General features: G+C 41.2%; 3 protein-coding genes across 6 annotated transcripts; 1 reads left to right on the top strand and 2 right to left on the bottom strand.

Annotated features, from left to right (window-relative positions):
* Positions 1 to 108: 108 nt before the first annotated feature.
* On the bottom strand, positions 109 to 6,350 carry si:dkey-183p4.10 (protein starmaker). 4 transcript variants are annotated; one of them, XR_006055379.1, is made up of 10 exons: positions 5,871 to 6,350; positions 5,646 to 5,699; positions 5,475 to 5,563; positions 5,308 to 5,394; positions 5,095 to 5,216; positions 4,537 to 4,649; positions 4,257 to 4,414; positions 4,081 to 4,177; positions 3,559 to 3,994; positions 3,328 to 3,468 (listed from the first exon to the last, which is right to left on the bottom strand). XR_006055379.1 is itself a non-coding variant. In XM_005914915.3 (7 exons), exons 2-7 carry the CDS (start codon positions 3,326 to 3,328, stop codon positions 773 to 775), a joined length of 2,088 nt encoding a protein of 695 aa, XP_005914977.1. In that variant the 5' UTR covers positions 3,329 to 3,468; positions 3,559 to 3,887; the 3' UTR covers positions 109 to 772. The 4 variants fall into 4 exon arrangements, 2 of the variants coding, with proteins under 2 accessions (XP_005914977.1, XP_005914976.1); XR_315330.2 differs by having other exon boundaries at positions 5,646 to 5,792; positions 5,871 to 6,349; XM_005914915.3 differs by lacking the exons at positions 4,081 to 4,177; positions 4,257 to 4,414; positions 4,537 to 4,649; ... (3 more) ...; positions 5,646 to 5,699; positions 5,871 to 6,350 and adding exons at positions 109 to 889; positions 975 to 1,094; positions 1,183 to 1,252; positions 1,329 to 1,395; positions 1,498 to 3,171 and having other exon boundaries at positions 3,289 to 3,468; positions 3,559 to 3,887.
* Positions 6,351 to 8,250: 1,900 nt separating this feature from the next.
* Positions 8,251 to 13,882, bottom strand: LOC102306760 (TRAF3-interacting JNK-activating modulator). The gene is made up of 14 exons (XM_005914912.3): positions 13,719 to 13,882; positions 12,732 to 13,142; positions 12,480 to 12,624; positions 12,278 to 12,395; positions 12,149 to 12,176; positions 11,885 to 11,914; positions 11,294 to 11,389; positions 10,589 to 10,660; positions 10,196 to 10,336; positions 9,877 to 10,014; positions 9,651 to 9,786; positions 9,428 to 9,567; positions 9,005 to 9,121; positions 8,251 to 8,739 (listed from the first exon to the last, which is right to left on the bottom strand). Exons 2-14 carry the CDS (start codon positions 13,107 to 13,109, stop codon positions 8,539 to 8,541), a joined length of 1,740 nt encoding a protein of 579 aa, XP_005914974.1. The 5' UTR covers positions 13,110 to 13,142; positions 13,719 to 13,882; the 3' UTR covers positions 8,251 to 8,538.
* A 502-nt stretch (positions 13,883 to 14,384) lies between these two features.
* Positions 14,385 to 19,642, top strand: atp5pb (ATP synthase peripheral stalk-membrane subunit b). Its single transcript, XM_005914913.2, has 7 exons — positions 14,385 to 14,542; positions 15,116 to 15,152; positions 15,250 to 15,395; positions 15,925 to 16,088; positions 16,273 to 16,398; positions 18,767 to 18,946; positions 19,384 to 19,642. Exons 1-7 carry the CDS (start codon positions 14,515 to 14,517, stop codon positions 19,459 to 19,461), a joined length of 759 nt encoding a protein of 252 aa, XP_005914975.1. The 5' UTR covers positions 14,385 to 14,514; the 3' UTR covers positions 19,462 to 19,642.
* The last annotated feature ends 53 nt before the right edge of the window (positions 19,643 to 19,695 follow it).

The following is a 19,695-nucleotide window of genomic DNA, read 5'->3' as shown; positions in this document are numbered from 1 at the left end:
TAGTCATGTCCACATGAATTATTGAGGAAAATCTAAACGAAATCTAAAATCTTAACACTGCCAGACACCAATTAGAAACTATATTCATGAATACGAATCAGCCCAATTTACAAAGAAATACAAAGAAAATATAATGTATATGATGTGCCTTAAGGTACCTTAAATATATCTAAATGTTTTATCTTGTGAACTATAAACATGTAGGATTATAGCTTCCACCTGTGTAAAAAAACAAACAAAAACAACACTTTCTTCCACTGTGAAAAACAACAATGAAACAATTATCAAACGCAAAATCGTGTTTAAGTTCTTGAGCAGCACCACTTTACAGATAAGAATCTCCAACAGGACTCACATGAACCGGAAACCATAGTCAGAGCCCAACTTTAGCTTTTGCCTCTAACATATCTTTGTACTTCGTTCTTTTCTGGTTTATATTTGTAAACTAGAAACCATTGTTACGGAGTAAAAGGTCCCACAGGATTTCTCTCTGAGATGTTGTGGAGTGAAGTTCTTTCTACTAAACTTAATTTATTCCAGGCATGGTTGTCTTCACGAAAAAAATGGAGGACTGTTTAACCTCAGCTCAGAAAACATCACTGTGAGCATACCTTATCTAGAATTCATGCAATTTAGCATCATTTTGAACAAACACAGCTCTTTATTAAGCAAAAAATCTGCACAACGACACATACTTAACTTTACACTGCATTCTTTACAAACATGTGCGAGCACACAAACAAGTTTTAATGACCAAGGACGTTCCATAGCCCTAAAAGAAGAAAACCTGGTTGAGCCATTCTCCTTGATCCGTAGCCAACCAGAACATCAGCAGTCCCATTCCAGTCAGCACACCCATCTTCAATATCAGCTTCATGATGCTGCCACCCTGTGGGACCAAAGTTTAAGCACGTGAACTGAAAATAACCAAATCACACAGAGCAGACATTCAGTAATGAGCTGTGATTTCACACCTTGTGTTTTTCTGTGCAGGTTTGTGTGTTGCCGAGGTCTGGCTCACTCTCTGCTAGCTGAGCTTTGGGAGGATCACAAGCAGGTTTCATTGGCAGGGTGTTGTCAGGCTCCCTTGGTTCCTGACCACAAATGAAACAATTAAGTCATGTGTTCATTTATGTGTATGCGTGCATGTCTCCACAAGCAAAAAAAAGAAGATTTTCTTACATCCGATGACTCTGTGGAGCTCAGGTCCTCCCTCCCGCCGTCTGTGGAGCTGCTGAGTGACTCTTCATCACTGCAGGGAACAAGAGGAAGCAGCGTTTTGGTTGGGACGGGAAAAATAAGGTTTACACATCAGGAATTCTCCTTACCTGTCACTTTCATAGCGAATGACTTGAGACAATGGCTCTGCACAAAACTGAACTTTTATCTGCCTCCCTGAAAAATGCACAGGGGAAAACAGGTTAATTTATGAAAACGCTTTCAAAATGTTACAGAACTTATTCTGATTACATTTAGAGACTTGTCCTCAGCACTCACCTTCTCTTTCATTCTCCTCATCGCCGTAAAAATCGTTGAAAGCTTTGATTCTCTTCTCTTCTTGCTCCCAGTTCCTTTCTTCTTCATAGTCCTCCCCTTCCAGCTTTCCCTGCTGAGAGATGCCAGAGGCCTCAACATTGTCGAAGAAGAAGCTGTCATCGAGGGATCCCTGGTAGGAGGGGCTTTTAATTTTGAGAACTTCACTCTGTACCTCAGAGTAGCTGATGTATTCTTGGTGGTCCTGGTTAACACCTGTGGGAGTTGTTTCTGTCATGTCTCCTGTGGTTAACAGGTATTCAGTCAGAAGGCTATCAGTATTTAATACATCAAATTCCCAGTTGAGGATATCTGCTCGATCTGCTCTGCTCGTGCCATATATCTGACTGTCGGCCGGCTGCTTGTTGTTTTCAAGCTCTTGAGGGCACCTACGAGCCCCGTCGTCATCACTGGAGCTGTAGTCGCTCTCAGATGTGTCTTCTTCATCGTCAGACTTGGTCTCATCCATCTCTAGATCTCTGCTGTACAGATACCCATCTTCCTTCTCATCGCTGTACTCGGCGTGGTCCATCTGTGTAATATCTTCCACAGGTCCTTCCATGAAAGCATCCTGCTGCGTGTATGAACTGCATTCAGATGTACCGGGCCCAAAATCTGGCCTGCTTTCCTGATTTTTTGTCCCATCTTCTGCATATTCACAGGAAGAAAAGTCTGAGGGGTAATCTGCAAAGCTCTCACCTGCCTCTTGGTGCTCATCCCCTGAGAAATCTTTCATTTTCTCTGCATATTCCCCTTTATCACTTTCACCAGTGAGCTCCTGCAGATTTTGCAAGGATATGCAAGGAAACTCTGAACTAGCTTCCTCAGGATCATCCCCGTAAATGTTTTCCACCTCTTCCTCCTCCTCAAGAGGCTGTCCGATAACATTTTCCTCCTGTTCGATTTTCATGCCTTCACACTCAGAATCAGATGATGTGTCTTCTTCTTCTTCTTCTTCTTCTTCTTCTTCTTCTTCTTCTTCTTCTTCTTCTTCTTCTTCTTCTTCTTCTTCTTCTTCTTCTTCTTCATTTTCTCCCTCGTCCTCTCCTACCTCTGCAGCTTTTATCACAGTCTCATCGCCTCGGTCAGGGAATCTTTCCAAATAGGACACGTCCCTGTCGCACTCAGCCTCACCTCGCTCCTCGTTTCTAACTTGAGGGTTTTCAGCATCCTCCGGGGCCAGAGGTTGTCCCTCAGCAAAGATCTCGTCCTCCTTATCGCTGTCGTTGAACTCATCACTGCAGCGCACTGACATCAACAAATCCCCTGATGTCTCTGCCACTCCTATGTCCTCTTCCACACCCTCATCATCTTCTCCAGAGATGGAGCCTTCGTGCGCAGAATCTCCATCTGAGCTCATGTAATCCTCCTCTGCTGTTTTGCCACCGTCCACGGCACCGATCCCCTCACCTTTAAAATCCTCCTCATCTGTTTCATTGTCCGACTGCTCTTCGTAAACATTTTCAACCGTCTCTTTGGTTTCAAACAGAGCTGCCGCTTCACCTGTTGCTTCCTGGAGCAGTGCCGCCTCTTTATTGTTTGTTGTTAGGTTTTCTGTCCCGTCTTCATCAGACTTTTCTTCAAAAGTTAAATTCTCAAAGTCCAAATCTTCGTCCGGGAATGGAGGAACAGATGTCTCTGTAAAAACAGCATAATCTGAATAGTAATCTTAAAAACAAACAAACAAAAAAATGCAAAAAAAGTAATATATGTGTATCTATAAATGCCAGAAATAACCACATATGTATATCTTACCTGAAAATGCATCTGTTAGGAGATCAGTAAAACCTTCCATCTTTACAAAGACAAAACCAATAACTTATCTTAGAAGTTATATCGAGACAAAAAATTAATGCATTGGCACAGATAATCTCTCGTCTCAGAAAGGAAGAGCGCACGAAGTAACTCTCATCTGTTGTAGCTACAAGCAGCTTCCTGTCAAACAGACCGTGCAGAGGTTACATATTTAAACTGAAACATTCAGTGAAATGCACGACACAGAGTCTCCACGTGATGTTTACCTACCATCAAGGATGAAGATTTAAGATGATTTTCTCAGGTTCCTCTGGAAAGCAAAGTCCAAAAGTGATGTTTTGTGTTTTCGCGTTGCTGCAGGAACGTACCTTCATGAGCTCATGAAATGATGTCAGCTTTGATGTGGTTTTGGTTTCAGGGGCAGAATATAAACTCCAGCAGTGAAGCACGCAGTTCTTACTTGCTGAAAAAACTCGAGTTTATTGGTGCAACTGAGAGGAGTGCAGTGCCAGTTTAGGATCATTATAAAAAACAAAAAAACAAAAACATAGCTCTGTATTTTGTTGGTTTACATCATCCACTCATTAAAATCAAGCAAAACACTGCAAAAACATTAGTGATTGGTTTACAGCTCATGGCGGAGGAAGTAGCGGTGGTTGGCCTTCAGGTCAACTTCTACAGGAAAATGGTCGCTGACCTCAAGAGCCTGAAGTGTCATCAAAAGAACAGAATAAAAGTTGAAGTTAAGTCAGAAAATGAACTCGAGGGAGGTGTTTCTTTTGAGAGGTTTACCTCTGCCTCAGTTAGATGGAAATGCTCTTTAAAGTTGAAGGGCTGAGCTGAAGCTGGGACTACACTGGAAACAACCTCCGGTCCGTGCACGATGATCCTGTTTCACAATGAGGAAACTTTATAGTTGGGCATAAGAAACTCCAATATATGTGCACCAAGTCACTGTAGACACCGACCTGTCGTAGGCACAGTGTGTCTTCTCCCTGACGGTGGTGTCTTGCTCGTCTCCGATTAGCCAGTGAAATTTGGGGTCACTCCTCAGGCGCATGGCTCTCCATCCTTTGGCGGTGATGTAGCTGCACCCAGCGTTCAGGTCACCTAAGATGATCACATTCTGAAAGCACGCCAGTAAAGGGAAGTTAAAAAAAATCATGAAAATTCTTACAAACAACATGATGAGGAACCAAGATCTTGCTAAAGAAAGCAAAAGGGATTAAACGATGTGTTTCAACCTACATCTGTCTTCCACTTCTTGTAAATCCTTTTGAAGACAGCGTACAGTTCATCGAGCTCCTTCATGGCGGTTTTTGGACTGGTGTGCTGCCCTATCAGGACAAAATCCTTCACCACTGAAAACAAAAAACATCACAAAGCGCCGCGGTCCAGTCTGACTGTGTGTCTCTCATTCAGACCTCCAAATTCAACAAAGGTGCAATTTCTCTGTGGCTGCGTGAACTTTGCTGGATCTTTATTCACCTTTGATCAAGGTGAGCTTTAGTGGCAGCACAATTGTTTACAGTGTAACAAGATTCACTGAAGATTAACCTACAAGGTTATAACCCAACACTAACAGTCTGTGACACCTCTGGAACAGTGGCTCATCGTTAACATTGTTGTGAAGCAAATAATTAGAAAGCAAAAATCATTTAGAAGCCAGAGAACCTAATCATAAATCATTAAGTCGTTTAGATTTGCCCAGAGAAAACGATTCTGGATGACAAGTCAGACTCATTTTTTATTTTTGCCAGCACAAAGCTCTTTGAAGTTTCATGTTTTTCCCCCTTTTAACCTTACATGTAGTGGGGGAGTGAAAGTGGATGATGAAGGGCCCTCTGGAGAAAACATCAGTTTCATTGGTCCCCTTTCCTTCGAGTTTAGGGTACTGATAATGCTCTTTGACCTTCAGCACATTGCTCCTGTAAGTCATGGGAGAGGAAAGCACACTAGGTTTAGCCTGATCATATAAGGAAACGGCTCAAATGCAATGGGAAATACAGCATGAATTACCTGTAAATGTAGACATATTGCTCCTTATAGGCCTTCCTCCCGAGCCTTTCGCTTGCCACGTAAGAGTAGGGGTTGTATTTGTCAAACCTGGTTAGAAAATAACATCAAAATTAAAGTTGGTCAGTGTTATTAAATGGCACAGAAGATTCACCACATAAGCCTTGTACCTGTTAAGATCCTTAACCAAAGCTTGTATTACTTCTCCTTTAGAGTCTCGGACCTCCTGAATGAGACACAAGTCACACCGAGAAAGAATCTTGGGAGCAAAAGCAGAAAAAACAAAGATCCATCAGCTTTGTTCAGCTATCAATCTAGGTGTTTTTGTAGACACATAGTACCTTTAGCAGAATCCCCATAACCTTCTTGTTGTTTGCCTTGGATTCTCCAAAGCTCTGAATATTAAAAGCACAGATTTTAAGGGACGACGTGACATCCAGCAAACACAGCCCAACAACAAACAGCAGCCCTGCGGTCCTCATCGTGCTCTGCAAGCACAAAGAAAGTTTGCAAGAGCCTCACTTGTCATGTTTTAAAGTACGCTACAGAAATCTTCAGCCCCTTACCTTCAGTGCGTTTGTCACCGGGAGACTGATCTCAGGCCAGCAAAGAGCCATCTCTTCAGTGACCACGGGAACATACAGGTAAATGTGGGCGGGGGAGTCAGGGGGTGCAGACGTGTGGTGGATATGCTGTGTCAGCGCCTACTGAGAATGGAGCTGTATCTGGAACAGTTAAAAGCACCATAATGAACAATGACTCCGTCCAACTCAGAGAGCTCAGCTCTGAGTGCGTTTTGTCTCTAAGTTTGAGCGTAATCAGACAATAGATGCGGTCACGTGTCATGTCCGCTTCATGAACATGTGTGTAGAACAAATCCTCCTGTCAGTTTGGCAGCTGGTAATTACCACACGGTGCTGTTAAAAAGAACATTCTGATGACTGGTGCAGTTTTTACTGTGATGGCTTTTCCAGTGTGAGGCAGTGTGTCACCTGTGTGTAAGATAGACAGTGTTTTTCTTTTTCTTTTTGGGACTACAGATGAAATCCACATAGAGTGCCATTAAAATGGGATAAGCATTCTTAAAAAATAGCACAAAGAAAACAGTTTATGTATTTTTTGTGTGTATGTGTTGTTATATTTTAACATTGTTTTGTCTTTTGTGGCTTTTCTTATTGTTGTTGCTTTAGTACCTTCCAGTAATTGTTCTATATTACACAGCAAAGCATTTAATATGATGCAATTAACATTTACATGTATAAAATGGGCCAGCGCAGTGCAGTGGTTAGCACTGTTACGTCCCACCATGTAAAGGTGAGGCCTTTCTGCATGGAGGTTGTTCCAGTGACTCGGGCTTCCTCCTGCAGTCTAACGAACATTAGGTTATATGTGATTCTAAATTGGCTGTGGATTTGAGAATGTGTGGGATCTGTTCAGGGTTTTCCTCCCCCATCGTCCCCATGAGCTTAAGTGGATAAGTAGCTAAGAAAATTAGCCACAGATTTATAAAATCATTTTTTTTTGCTTAATATGATGCCTTTTATAAATTAAACAACCTGAGAATCTGAAATAGTTTTACAGCATTACACATCAATAATGATGACCCAGTGTTTTATATAAATAATGTAACTGGGAGGATTCGTTTTGCTGCAGAGTGAATACTTACATACTTGCACTCTCTGGCCACTTTATTAGGTACACATTGCTAATACTGGGTTGGGCCTTCTCTTCTGTTTAGATCTTTAGTAATTCTTCATGGCACAGACTCAACAAGGTGCTGGAAACATTCCTCAGAAACATGATGACATCTACATTTGTTGGCTGTACACGCATGATGTGAATCACAAGTTCCACCACGTCCCAGTGGTGACTGTGGAGCTTGGTGACGCTGACATCTCGTATGTTCAGAGATGCTCTCCTGTATACCTTGGTTGTGTGCAGAAAAATCCCAGTAGATAAATGGTTTCTGAAGTACTCAGACCAGCCCATCTCACACCAACAACCATGCCACAAAGTCACTTAATGCCCTTTCTTTGTCATTGTGATGCTCAGTTTGAACTTCAGCTGGTTGCCTTGACCATGCCTGCATGCCTGAATGCGTTCAGTGGCTACCATGTGACTGATGTATTACCACATGCGACTTGGAAGATTAGATATTTGAATTAATGTGCAGTGGAACAAGTGTACCTAATAAAGTGGCCAGTGAGAGTATATAACTAATGAATGAATATGCTCTTAAGTAAGATGTGGTGGTGTTACTCTCAGTAAACTGAAGGACCTTAAAATGTCCTGCTGAATATATTAATTTAAAAAATAAACTTTAATCAAAATTATAGTTTACCTACAAAGTAGCTCATTGCTGTCAAAATAGAAATGACGCTCATTCCACTGACACACAGGTATGAAACTCACACTCCTGTCATCCTCTATGATCTCAAACTGGTTTAATGATCCATCAATAAATTAGCATTATCATTCTGTTAACACACATCTTCTTCTCTCTCTCAAACCTCGTCCAAATATTTTATTTTCAAAAAATTCCTTCCTGTGTGTTCTCTCTGGGAAACAAGACAAAGAATATATATATAAGTTATTATATATATATATATATTTATATAATATATATAATATATATATAATATATTAATTATATATATATATAATTCATCTTATATATATATAGTTGATACTTTACACTTATATATATATATATATATATATATCTGAGTATAAAACATGTTTTAAAGTCTGACCTGAGATCAGTTTAATGTATCGTGATTTTTAACATAATTGCCTTTCTTGGGGGCACTCTTGCATCTCACGCTATATATTCTGTGACATGTTTAGTAATTCAAGACTAAATAAATAGTCATGTTACAGTAATAAAAGAACCCTTTTGATTTTTCTCTTCGCTGTTTATATTTTACTCCACCACTATAGTTTTTCCGCTGTTCTCATAGTTAAACTCACAGTTTCTTAAAATGCCATCAACATTTTCCAACAGTTTGGGCAAATTTAAAACAAGCATTGCCGAGTTTCTTTACTCGTACTGGAACTTTTTGCTCACTTGTCCCCAACACCAACCCGACGCAACCTCACAAACATCACGCAAACACCGAGTTCCAAGTCCAAAGAGTTTTTAAATACAAAAATGTCAACAAACTACATTCTATATAAATCTAATTTTGACATAAAGCAACAAAACGTCAACAAAAAACAAGATTTGGAGCAATGTCATATTGGTCTGAAGCAGCCCGAGTGTCGAGGAGAGGCCATTTTCATGAGATAATCTTCAATACGTGTCTCTATGTCTGAGTACAGGTCCTCAACTTGCTCCCTGAAAGGCGGATGCCACAGCCACAGCATTACGACCCCTGCTACAGCGAGGAGTAAAAGGAAGAACAAGCACAGCTTCCACCAGGATCCACACGGTGTCTAAACAGGAAGAAAAGAAATAATTTAGTCAGGTGGATATTAAATCATCAGCAGGCAATGATAACTCATGTGCATGAGCAGCTGCTCAGCTGGTTACTGCAGGGCAGCTGAAGCAAACTGATAGTGTTGAAAAGCATAGTGGGGCAGAGTGTTAGAATTATGTAGTGGTTTAATTACTGGCTGATAATATAAAGGCAATGAGAGCTTTCGAGTGCTGCAAGGGCATTAAGTCTCTCTTAAATGATCTCACACACACTCTACTCACTGGTCCCCTGCGGCGGTGGCTGAGCTGCCGGAGTTCGTTTCTGCACTGCGACAGCCGGGCCTGGCTGGACTGACACTCCTGCTCCATGGTGTGCAGCTCTGCCTGCAGCTCCTCGCACTGCACGCACACAATAAAGAGCGTGAACATGCAGAAATGCTCAAAATGCTAAATGCTGGTGATCCTCAGACAGGCACTTTTCAAAATGTACTTGCATGTGTGTTAGCACTGTGGTTGGAATGCAAACATACTGCACAAGATTACCTTGTATATAAGACAAAAACAAATAATAGGGGTAATATTTTTACCTGCGCCTGTTAGTGACTTTGTGAAACACCTAGCTGGGACTTTCCTTGTGTGGCAAGCTTGGATTAAAGAGTCAGACTTGTGAATGAGCTACAGTTTACTGTAATGTCCATGTTTTACCTCTCTCTCTTTGAGCTGGAGTTTCTCCTGAGTGTGGCGGAGCTGGTCCTCCAGCTGAGAGTCTCTCCTCACCGTCAGCCGAGGTTCAGGTGACGCCAGACACTCCTGCATCATGAAGTCTTGACTCTCCTCTTCGCCATCTAGGGCACCGAAAATATTATAAACATATTGAATGTGCACTATTTAACAATAATCCTAAAAAACACCAAACGTGATGTCTTGCCTCTGAGCTGCTGGATTTCTTCTCTTAGGGTCTGGTTGTCTTCCTCCAGCAGACAAATGTTGTACTGTAGGTCCTGCTTTTCTTGTCTCAATGAAAGCATCTCATCTCTCAGCTCACGCTCTCTGGCTCTGCACAGCTGATAATTCAAGAAATAAATTCACATTTCTAACATTTATAATTAAACTTTTGACCGCGCACTCATGCACGTTGTCACAACCTAACATACCTCCACTTGGCTGTGCAGCTGTTGCAGCTGTTCATTACTGAGGTGCTGGCTCTCCCTGAGTTTTCCAGAGCTCAGCTTCAGCTCCTCATGAAGGCTTTGCCACTTCAGGGCCTCTGCCTTTGCTGTAATTAGCGCTTCCTGTTGCCACAAAATGTGATGTTTTTAAAAAGAAAAGTCATCTGCAAATACTCAAATTAGGAAACTTGCTTCCAGGTCACCAGATGCTGAGTCTATCAACTAAAAGGCAAACAAACTGAAACCTCAGTGACACTTGTTTCTTTTTTGTGTGGTAAAACAGAGAAAGAAAAAGATGTTTGACCTGCAGAGTCTCAGCCTTGCTGAGGGCCTCAGTTTTCTCCTGTGTGGCCTTCTGCAGGGCAATCAAGGCCTTCTCTTCATATACCATCCTCTGCTTTTCCATCTGTACCACCAGCTTCTTTACACCATCTTTTGGAAACTTCTGCAGGGACACAACACTGCTGAGTTAGTTGTTAACACCCAGTGAGATCCAGATCAAAACCACAGAGACTCACACTTAAGATGCTACACTATCACCCTGTGACAGAATAATGCCAGAGCAAGGCTAGTTACTGGAAAGAGTAAATGTCTGACTTCTTGGACAGTAAATAAATAATAACAACAGCAACAAATCACCACCAAGATATTGTAAAAATTAGTGTGGTTGCTTTTTTACAGACTAAATTACACTCACCTGCAGACAAGCTTGCAGCTGCGCCTCCAAAGCCTTGATCTTGTTTCTCAGCAGATCTTCACTGCAGCGAGACTGTGTGGGTTAGAGAGGAAATGAATGACTGTCACGCTCTAACCTGCAGATGGAAAATTAATGGTTCATGTGCCAAAAAGCTGTGACAGCGCGTTGTTTCTCCGAACGCAGGTGCATAAGGGGAACTCGAAGCAACAGTGAGCCTCAAGGGAGATCACAATATCTGCGTGTGATACAACGCACTTTGTTATAAGTGCAAAAAAGACCCCTCATGATAACATACCTCAGTGAGAAACAACAGGTGGAAGACCTAAATAAATGAGACTGAATAAACTGTAGATCAGCTTAGCTGCTAAAACAAAATGTAAAGAGGAAACAAAACTAAAAACAACATCAATATTTTCCTTTCATTCATTGCAACCAGAGTAGCCAAAAGAGATGTAAAGAGGATGCATAGCACCTTTAACAGCTACTGAGTGGCACACCCTTCCTGTATAAGAACGACAGCTTGCACTCGTCCTATGCAGTATAGAATTGCGCGGAAGCAGGAAGCTCCAAACCACAGACTGCACAGGCCTTCCTGACACAGCCGTAATATCAGCCAGTGCACCAGAGCAGAAAGAAAAACAGTGTGGCCTTATAAAGTGCGAAATGTGTGTTATTCGATGCGTGTAAACAGAGGGAGAGCCTTACTGTCCATATTTTGTTGGATGAGTTCACGAGGTTTGTCGTGCTCTCCTGGAGTTCAGCCAGCTTCTTCTTCATCACATCTTCTCTCCACAGAGCCTCCTGCCAGAAACCCAGCAGCAGCAGAAAGAGTTACACTAACGCACAAAGACAGTTTTCATCTGCTTTGGACTGCACAGGTCATCAGGTCCTTAAGTAGCATCAGAGCACATTAATAAATGTATTACTTAATATTGAAAGCAGTAGTGATGACAGATCAAATGTGATGAGAGCTTAACTGTTTAAAACCAAGCGTATTATATCCGATTAGTGAGTTTTGTGAGTTTTTGACTTCTACATCATCAACGTGATTATTTTTCTTCCCCCCAAAAAATAAAATAAATTGCACTTTACAGTTTTAAGGAATAAATTGCAAAAATAAGCCTAATGTAGCTAATATGATACAACTTTAACCTCTAATTATTATTTCTTATTTCAGAAGGGCCACTAAACACAAAAAATGTGACTTTTCTGGCATCTATTCCTACGTTCAGGCTTTAAAACCTTAAAGGATTCATGAATCACAGGATGATTTTAGGATAAATATTGTTTGCTTACCTGTAGGTAGTCAGCTAATTTCTGAATATCCTATTAGGAGAGAGATAAGAGACAGTAAAAACAGTAGAGCTTTATAATTAAAGAAATTTTTTTTGCATCAGATTATAGAGCATCTATTTCCCCTCAGATTAGCCTAAACTTTATTTCGACTGATCATGTCGTGTGACGCTTACCTGACTCGACCCTAGCCCTCACCTGTGGCCTGTGCTCCCACGCCTTTTAATCTGTCACCTAATTCTAAAACAGCAGGACTGTGAAACTTACTGATTCTTTAACGGTGATGAGTCCGGACCTGCACAGAGGACAGTTTCTCATCAGAGAGAGAGGAGATCAGAGATGCTTTTGCAGTAAAATCGCGGTTTAAAGGTTAAACTAGAATTAAATGAGACTCACTCTGTCTGCACGCCGGTCTCTCTCAGTATCTTTTTCTGAAGAATGCTTTCAGTTTGTACAGATGATTTCTGGTAAATCTTCTCTGTTTTGATGAGTGTTTTTGTCGTTGTCTTTTGTGCTGTATGTGGAGAAAAACAAGGCATGATTCAACAGTCCCTGGTCAAGATGTTTTGCGCTTGGCACGATGATTTATTCTTTTTACCGTTTACACTCGTGTCCTTTTTATGAATACTTTTCACCCTGTGCTGCTCTGATTCCTTCACAGATGGCGTGGAGGTAGGTGATTGCTTCTTTGCATGACTTTTGTCCTGCTTCATCACTGTTATCTGTTCTGACCACAGTGAGGCCTGAGGGAATGAGAGGAGAGCGACGGGGAAGGCATTATTCACAGCAGACCTATGAAGACATAAATCTGATCTGGTGATAAATGTGCAGAATTGATGCAATCTTTTACCCATGTGCTGGTGCTTGGATCACTGCTTATGCTGCTGTTTGGTGTCAAAACCATGGGCGGATATCCTTTAGCATTCTCGGTGTTTGTTGAGCTTGAACTGTAATACTTCATTGAAAATATCTGTGAGGGAGAATTTCTTCTCGATGAGCCTTCACGCCACACTGGGCTCACCGATCTCCTCCTCAGAAACTCCAACTGCCTCTTCTCTTTCAGTTCTTTCTTTATCTGCCAGGTGGTACTGTCTCTGGGAGGGCTGCGGCATGAAGTCACATTGTTACGTCCTCGCAGGTACTCACGCTTCTCTGCTCTGATGTCCAATATTCGGTCAAAGTGTTTCTCCGGCGAGAGTTGGAATCCACTGATGGCCAGGGCGTCCATGGCAGCTCCCCTGGCTGTTATGTCACCTCAAGCCTGCGAGGACAGCGTGGCTTATCAGGAAACTGGTTATAGTCATTCACAAAGATCAAATTCATGGCATGTTATTAGCTGAGTACTATCAAGTGATGTTGCGAGTAGCTAAAAAACAGCTTTCTTTTAAGTTGCAGAAACATTGTGATGGATAAAGGTTATAAATGAAGAAACTCAAACTGCTACTTACTTTAAAGAAAAGGTCTGAAATGTAGCTTCCTACCTGGGTTGGTGTAAATGAGAATTTTTCTAGTATTTATGATATTTTTATTCTGGAGAGACTTAAACAAAGAAAAGTTATGTGTATGATGAGGTCATGCTGCAAACTGATGTGAGCCGTATACGCATTAAAAGTAAACTGCCAAAAGTACCTGATGTTTAGAAAGCTGTGTGTGTGGAGCAGAGGCGGTTGCAATAGTAGCTCAGAAATACTAATGCAGAAGCTGAACCTTACAGGAGAAGCCCCTTAATTACAGGGTGAAGCACTTCTCATCGATAGACTAGGCCCTGGCACCTGCAAGATGATAAAGCGAGGACAAACTGCTGCTTATTAAGCAGGAAACCATGGTTGAGCCTTACCTACTGGGCCATCTCATTCAGTGGGGAGAGCGCTTCATGAGGTTGTTGATAAGTCATCCATTTTCTCACTCTTCTGAAATAGTGCCGGGTTTTTTTTCGTGCCTGTGTTTCACATGTAGCTGTTTCTGTTGAGCATAGTTTTTACAGGAAGTGAAGAGAACCACAGCGTCATATGTTCCTCTATCTCACCAGCCACTCACACAAAACTGATGCCATACACGGGTGGGCCTCAAGATTACAGACTACACAACTAATTCCCCCTGTGTGCAGCCTGGGATAAAACACTTGGGAGATTGGTGTGTGTGTGTGTGCTTTATTAGATGAGTATTTTTATTATTACCAAATGATGCATGTGGGCTTGAACACTTTCATTAGTTAGTTTTCTTGTGCATGCTTGTGTGTATGTAACAGTTAACTTACATAACAATAACACTAAATAGCAGTTTGGCTTCATATTCTGTGTTGTGCCGTTTTTGTTTAAAGTCAGCAACCTTTCAAGATGAACTGATCCAGAAAACTTGATCTTATCATAAAAAATTACCCCAAATTCTCTGCATTAACTCCTTAATCACTTCTATTAATCCATTTTCAATTTCAGGGCAGTGCGTGTGTGTGTCTTTGCACGCAGTGCCCACTAGAGGGCGTTGACTCCACAAGCGCTTCTGTACTCTCGCGTTGTTTCACGAGGATTTCTCCTGTGTCCGCCATCCTTGCGGCTCTTTGCAGAGAAGGGCACAGAGAGGCCGAAACAAGAGTGCCCCGGTGTTGTAGGAACTTGGTACTTCATCCTTCAGACATGCTGTCCAGGCTCGTTTTTGTCTCAGGTATGCATCAGAACAGCTTTTAAAATGATAATAAAGGCTACTTACTGCTGGTGCCAGCAGACTGTCAAGCAGGAGGCAGGAAAGTTTAAAGTGAGCTGAAGGGTAAAGTGAAGGCCGCACATTGAATGAGACATGCTAATGCTAACTGTCAGCATAGCTTCAAGCTCCTCGGAAATGGTAGCAATTTTATTGGCTGCAGATTTATATCAGACGTTATCAAAGGTAATCCTGGATATTTCAGTGTTTCTGTATTTTGTTGTTTTAATTATTTGGTCACAGGCAAGTTAATCGACGCTACGTTAGCTAACGTTAGCTCTGCACGCCTAAATGTCACCTTATTGACAGCTAGCATCGGTCGGCTTTCTGCCCTTTCTGCGATGTTTTATGGAAAAGTTTGTGTTAATTTTGATGACCTCACAAACTGATCGCCCGAAGCCCATCAAATAGCTACCAATACTAAGTGTTATAGTTCTGTGTTGGACTGCTTACACCGTTAATGTTTTCAGAAGTTTGTTGTTAATGGTGTTTATTGAGAAAACAGTAATTAACACTTTACTTTTTTGTGGGTTTCAGCTAGTGCCCTGAAAAGCAGTGGCCCCATTGGAGCTGGGTATGTGTCATTGTAGTGTTGAATGTGTGTGTTTTAATACCAATATTCAATAACATATCAGAAAGAAATGCTTAGTAATCGTGGTTTTCTCCCTCAGTGTGGTCCATGCATCTCGCTGTCTGCACACATCATCCCAGAGTCTGGCTCCGGTGCCCCCTCTGCCAGAGAAGGGAGGGAAGGTCCGCCATGGCTTCATCCCAGAGGAGTTATTCCAGCTGCTGTACCCCAAAACTGGAGTAACAGGTGTAGTCTTTAATCAAAAATGATCATTTAATATTATTCATATGTTGTCTTAAAGAAAGTGAAAAGTCACAGAAAATTGATTGTGTGGACACAGTATTTTCACTGAATCAACTGGATTCTTCAACTTCTTTTTTGCAAGGACTACTTAAAGACTGGTATGTGATTATGAGCAAACAGCAATTTGCTTCCACTGAAAGCATCCAGATTGGTGAACGTGCTTCATTTGACAGAAACAGAACTTTTGAAAACTCCTGTTTTTGTGAATGCATTCACAATAAGTATTTGTTTAAAAAAAAAAAAACCTGCAGCGTGAATGTTTTTTTTTTCTTCATACCTTTACAAAAAGAAATGAATAAGCTAATCAAAAGCAAGTAAGAACAAAAGTGAAAAATAATTCTAACAATTAAAAATTTTTCATAGATGGTTCTTAAGATTCTGTTTAAATATATCAACAGTCTCCAAAGATCTTAAGTGCAATGGTAGTTACACATCTCACTTTTACTTTGTATTTCCCCTCCTCTCTCAATAGGACCCTACATGCTGGGTGCTGGCCTCCTCCTGTACATGCTTTCTAAGGAAATCTATGTCATCAACCATGAGACATTCGCTGCAGCCTCCATAGGAGCTGTGATCATCTATGGTGTGAAGAAATTTGGGCCAAGTGTTGGAGCTTTTGCTGACAAACTGAACGAGGTAGGCTGATAACCACTGCTTTTGTTTCTTCCTTTTTTTTTTTTTGTGGTTTCATATCCCTTTTGTCAAGTTTTATTTATTTATTTTGTTTGGACACAGTGGAGAGAGTACTGTACCAAAGGACTTTTCTCTTGTGCACGACCTTTCCAATGACCCCAATATTTTCTGCTGCTTTTGTCTTCAGGAAAAGGTGGCCAAGGCTCAGGAGGTGAAGGACGTCGCCATGTCCAGCTTGGTTCAAGCCACTGAGGATGAGAAGAAGGAGCAGTGGCGAGTAGAAGGAAGGGCGATGCTCTTTGATGCCAAGAGGGTAAGCATCACCATCCTTTCATTTCAGTTTTTATATTCCAGTATCTTAACTTAAGTATTCCAGTTAACATCATTTTGACAGCTGCCACCTTCAGCTCCAAGAGCAGAAGAATTATAACCTTGTGTGGGTCTGTAGTGTAGTGGTTAACACATTAGCCCTAAGCAGTCACCACAGCTGGTAGCTCTGTATGTTTGATTTAGCACATATTTTTACACCTGATGCCGTTTCTGATACAATTCGAAGTGAAATCTCTCCTACTGGGATCAAACCAGGGAGATTCTGCTTCTTAGGCAAATCCATAAACAAGTACACCGTGCAGCAACTTTTCCATTAGTACCTACTCACGCCGGCTTGGCTCAGTGCGGTTTTTAGGGTTTTTCCATTAGGTCATAATACCTGATACCGGGACCATTAGTCCTTAGTACCTAGTTGGCCGGGGTTCCAAGCGATCTGAAAATGTTCGTCATCAACTGGCTAGTCCTTTACAAAAATCAAAACTGACATCTTTGAAACTCTGCAAGGGAAATGGCTACAAAAACCAATGCCGGGTTCCCCGACTCTGACGAAAAGCCACTGACCAAGCAGCAGGTATCACATCACTTTGACGTACACCTTTGTTGTGGCGTTCGTGTTGCGTACAAATGATGTCACGGGACGTTTAGCCGTGTTGCAATAACAACACGGTGCATATAGGTGGTACTAGACAAGTACTAATGGGTGAAGAGGCTTTAATCTGCCAGTGTCTACAACAGAGACTACGCCTAGTGATAAAATAAATGATTACATCAATATTTATTTATTTTTTGATCCTTGGTGAACTTGATGACTAATGGTCATTCGTAACATTACTCTCGTCTTATTATACAGTGCTCCATTTTCTTTTCAATGTCAGTTTAAAAATTTTTTTCCATCAGTTTCTCTGATAATTTCTCTGATTGAAGTAGGCAGTGCTCAGATGGATTTATTGTGGCTGAAGTAAACACCCGTTTGTGAGCGCATGTTGATCCTGAAGCTGAAAACCTGGGTTACCAAAGAGTTGATACCAATTATCTGCGACTGGGTTTTAGGTTTTGTCAAGCAAGCTAACACAATGACGGCCTGGCTGTGTTGAACTTGCTTTGTAGTGTACCCCACAGTACTCTGTGGGAACCAAACGGTCTGTGGCGAGACTTATTTTTTTGTTAATATGAGTTGCTCATCACTCTGGGTGGCTATACCAGTGTTGATAATAACTGGGTACTTTCAAAATGACATTTTTCAGTTTAATGATACCACTGTTTAAAATATGCTGAATAATATGTAGGTTAGACTCGTTCTCCACCTTTTACTCTCATGCAATTTTAGTGTAATTAATTTGTCAACAAAAGGGAAAATAATTTGAGGCCGTTCCTGGTTTATTATTCCATCCATCCATTTTCTGCCGCTTATTCCGTTTTGGGATGTGGGGGCAGCAGTCTGACAGAGATGCCCAGACTTCCTCTTCTAGCTCATCTGGTAGGATGGTGAGATGTGTCCAAACTCTTTGAGAGACATCTCTCCGATGTGTCTTGGGTCTTTCCTGGAGCCTCCTCCCTGCCGGACATGCTTGAAACACCTCACTTAGGAGGGTCCAGCAGGTGTTCTAGTCACATGCCTGAATCATCTAAGTTGGTTCCTGATGATGTAGTGGAGTAGCATTTCTGCTCCCTCCTGAGTGACTGAGCTCATCACCCTCGTCATCTCTGAGAGAATCCAGCCACCCTTCAGAGGACGCTCATTCTTTCAGTCACTGTCCAAATCTATTAGCCACGGGTGGGTGTAGGAACATGGACTGACCGCTAAATCAACAGTAACCGTTAGTCCTGGGCCTAGCCTAATATTTATCAAATTTTAAACAATTTTTCAGCATGATTATTTATTTATGTATTTATTTATTTGTTTGCCTCCTCCAGGAGTAGTCTGTGAAAAGAAAATGTGTAACTTGCTGAATCCAACCACATGATGGTGCTCATTCTCACACAAATGGAGAATTTCCACTCAAAATAAACTGTCAGTATACAAATGTTGCCAGATTTCGGACTGACAGTACCATTTTAACATATATAGCTAAACTATCTTGTATAGATGTCACAATAGAATGAATTTAATTCTTTAGTCTGTATATAAATGCATTACAAATCTCACAGCCCTAATTTGTTTGGGACACAGCACTACATGATTGAAGTCTATGTCTGAACATGTCCTGACTGAAAACACATTTTTTACTTCAGTTATATCTTTTGTTAAAAGTTTTTTTTTTTTTAATTATTTTGAAAAAGTATCCCTAGAGCTGGAATTTCACATTAAAGCTGTTACAGTTAAACATTCCTATCTCCTGTTTTCCTCTCAGAACAACGTGGCCATGCTGTTGGAGACCAACTACAGGGAGAGGCTACATATGGTGACCAATGAGGTGAAGAGGCGCTTGGACTATCAGATTGCGCTGCAGGACCTCAACCGTAGGCTGGAGCAAGAGCACATGATTAACTGGGTGGAGAACAGCGTCATCAGCAGCATCACACCCCAGCAGGTCAGTCTTTATTTTTCTTATTTCTTTTCTAGCTTAGGGTGCTGACATCCAATAAATAAAAGTTATTAAAAAACCCCAAACTACTGTGCCCCATTCTTCAAAATATTTAGACGAAAACCTTTTTATTTATTTTTCATGAAATGTCAAAAAAACCAAACAACAGAAATCTTTAAGGATTTAAAAATAAAAGTCTCATATTTGGGCCGTGATGGTTTAGTTTGTCAGATATTTCATGTTTACTGATTTGCTTGTGTTTGTTTTATATCGGCAAAGCTCGTGTTGGCAGAAAAAGTCTTGGTGGAAGATTTAAAAAATGTCAATGTTTTTTCTTTAATTTGTTATATGCATATGTATTTTTACTGTCTAATCAATTCACTTCTAGACCAACTCCTTGTATGTTTCAGAGTTTTAATATCTTTTTTGTTTTGTTTTTTTAGGAGAAGGAGAGCATTGCCAAATGCATCACAGACCTGAAGGTGTTGGCCAAGGCCACTCAGGCCAAAGCTACAGCCTAAACTGTCATCGCTCTACAGAAGCCTCCTCTAGTCCCAGACTCATCGCCCGAAGACGAGACGTCACTTTTCTTTGCAGAATAAACTATTCTTTCTTTATAGATTGTCTCTGTCAGCGTTATGGTTGTGTACAGTATTTACACGTCAGCAGATGATAAAATAAATGGTTCTCTTATCATCTTCAGCTGGTTGTGTCTTTCTTATTCAGAGTTTGCTCTATTTTGTGAGTGACATCAC

The sequence above is a fragment of the Haplochromis burtoni genome, unplaced genomic scaffold (genome assembly GCF_018398535.1).
Source record: "Haplochromis burtoni strain Fernald_Lab_line unplaced genomic scaffold, NCSU_Asbu1 Contig_9, whole genome shotgun sequence".
NCBI lineage: Eukaryota > Metazoa > Chordata > Actinopteri > Cichliformes > Cichlidae > Haplochromis > Haplochromis burtoni.
Note: the sequence above shows the minus strand (reverse complement) of the source record. Positions and strands in the feature narration are given on the sequence as shown.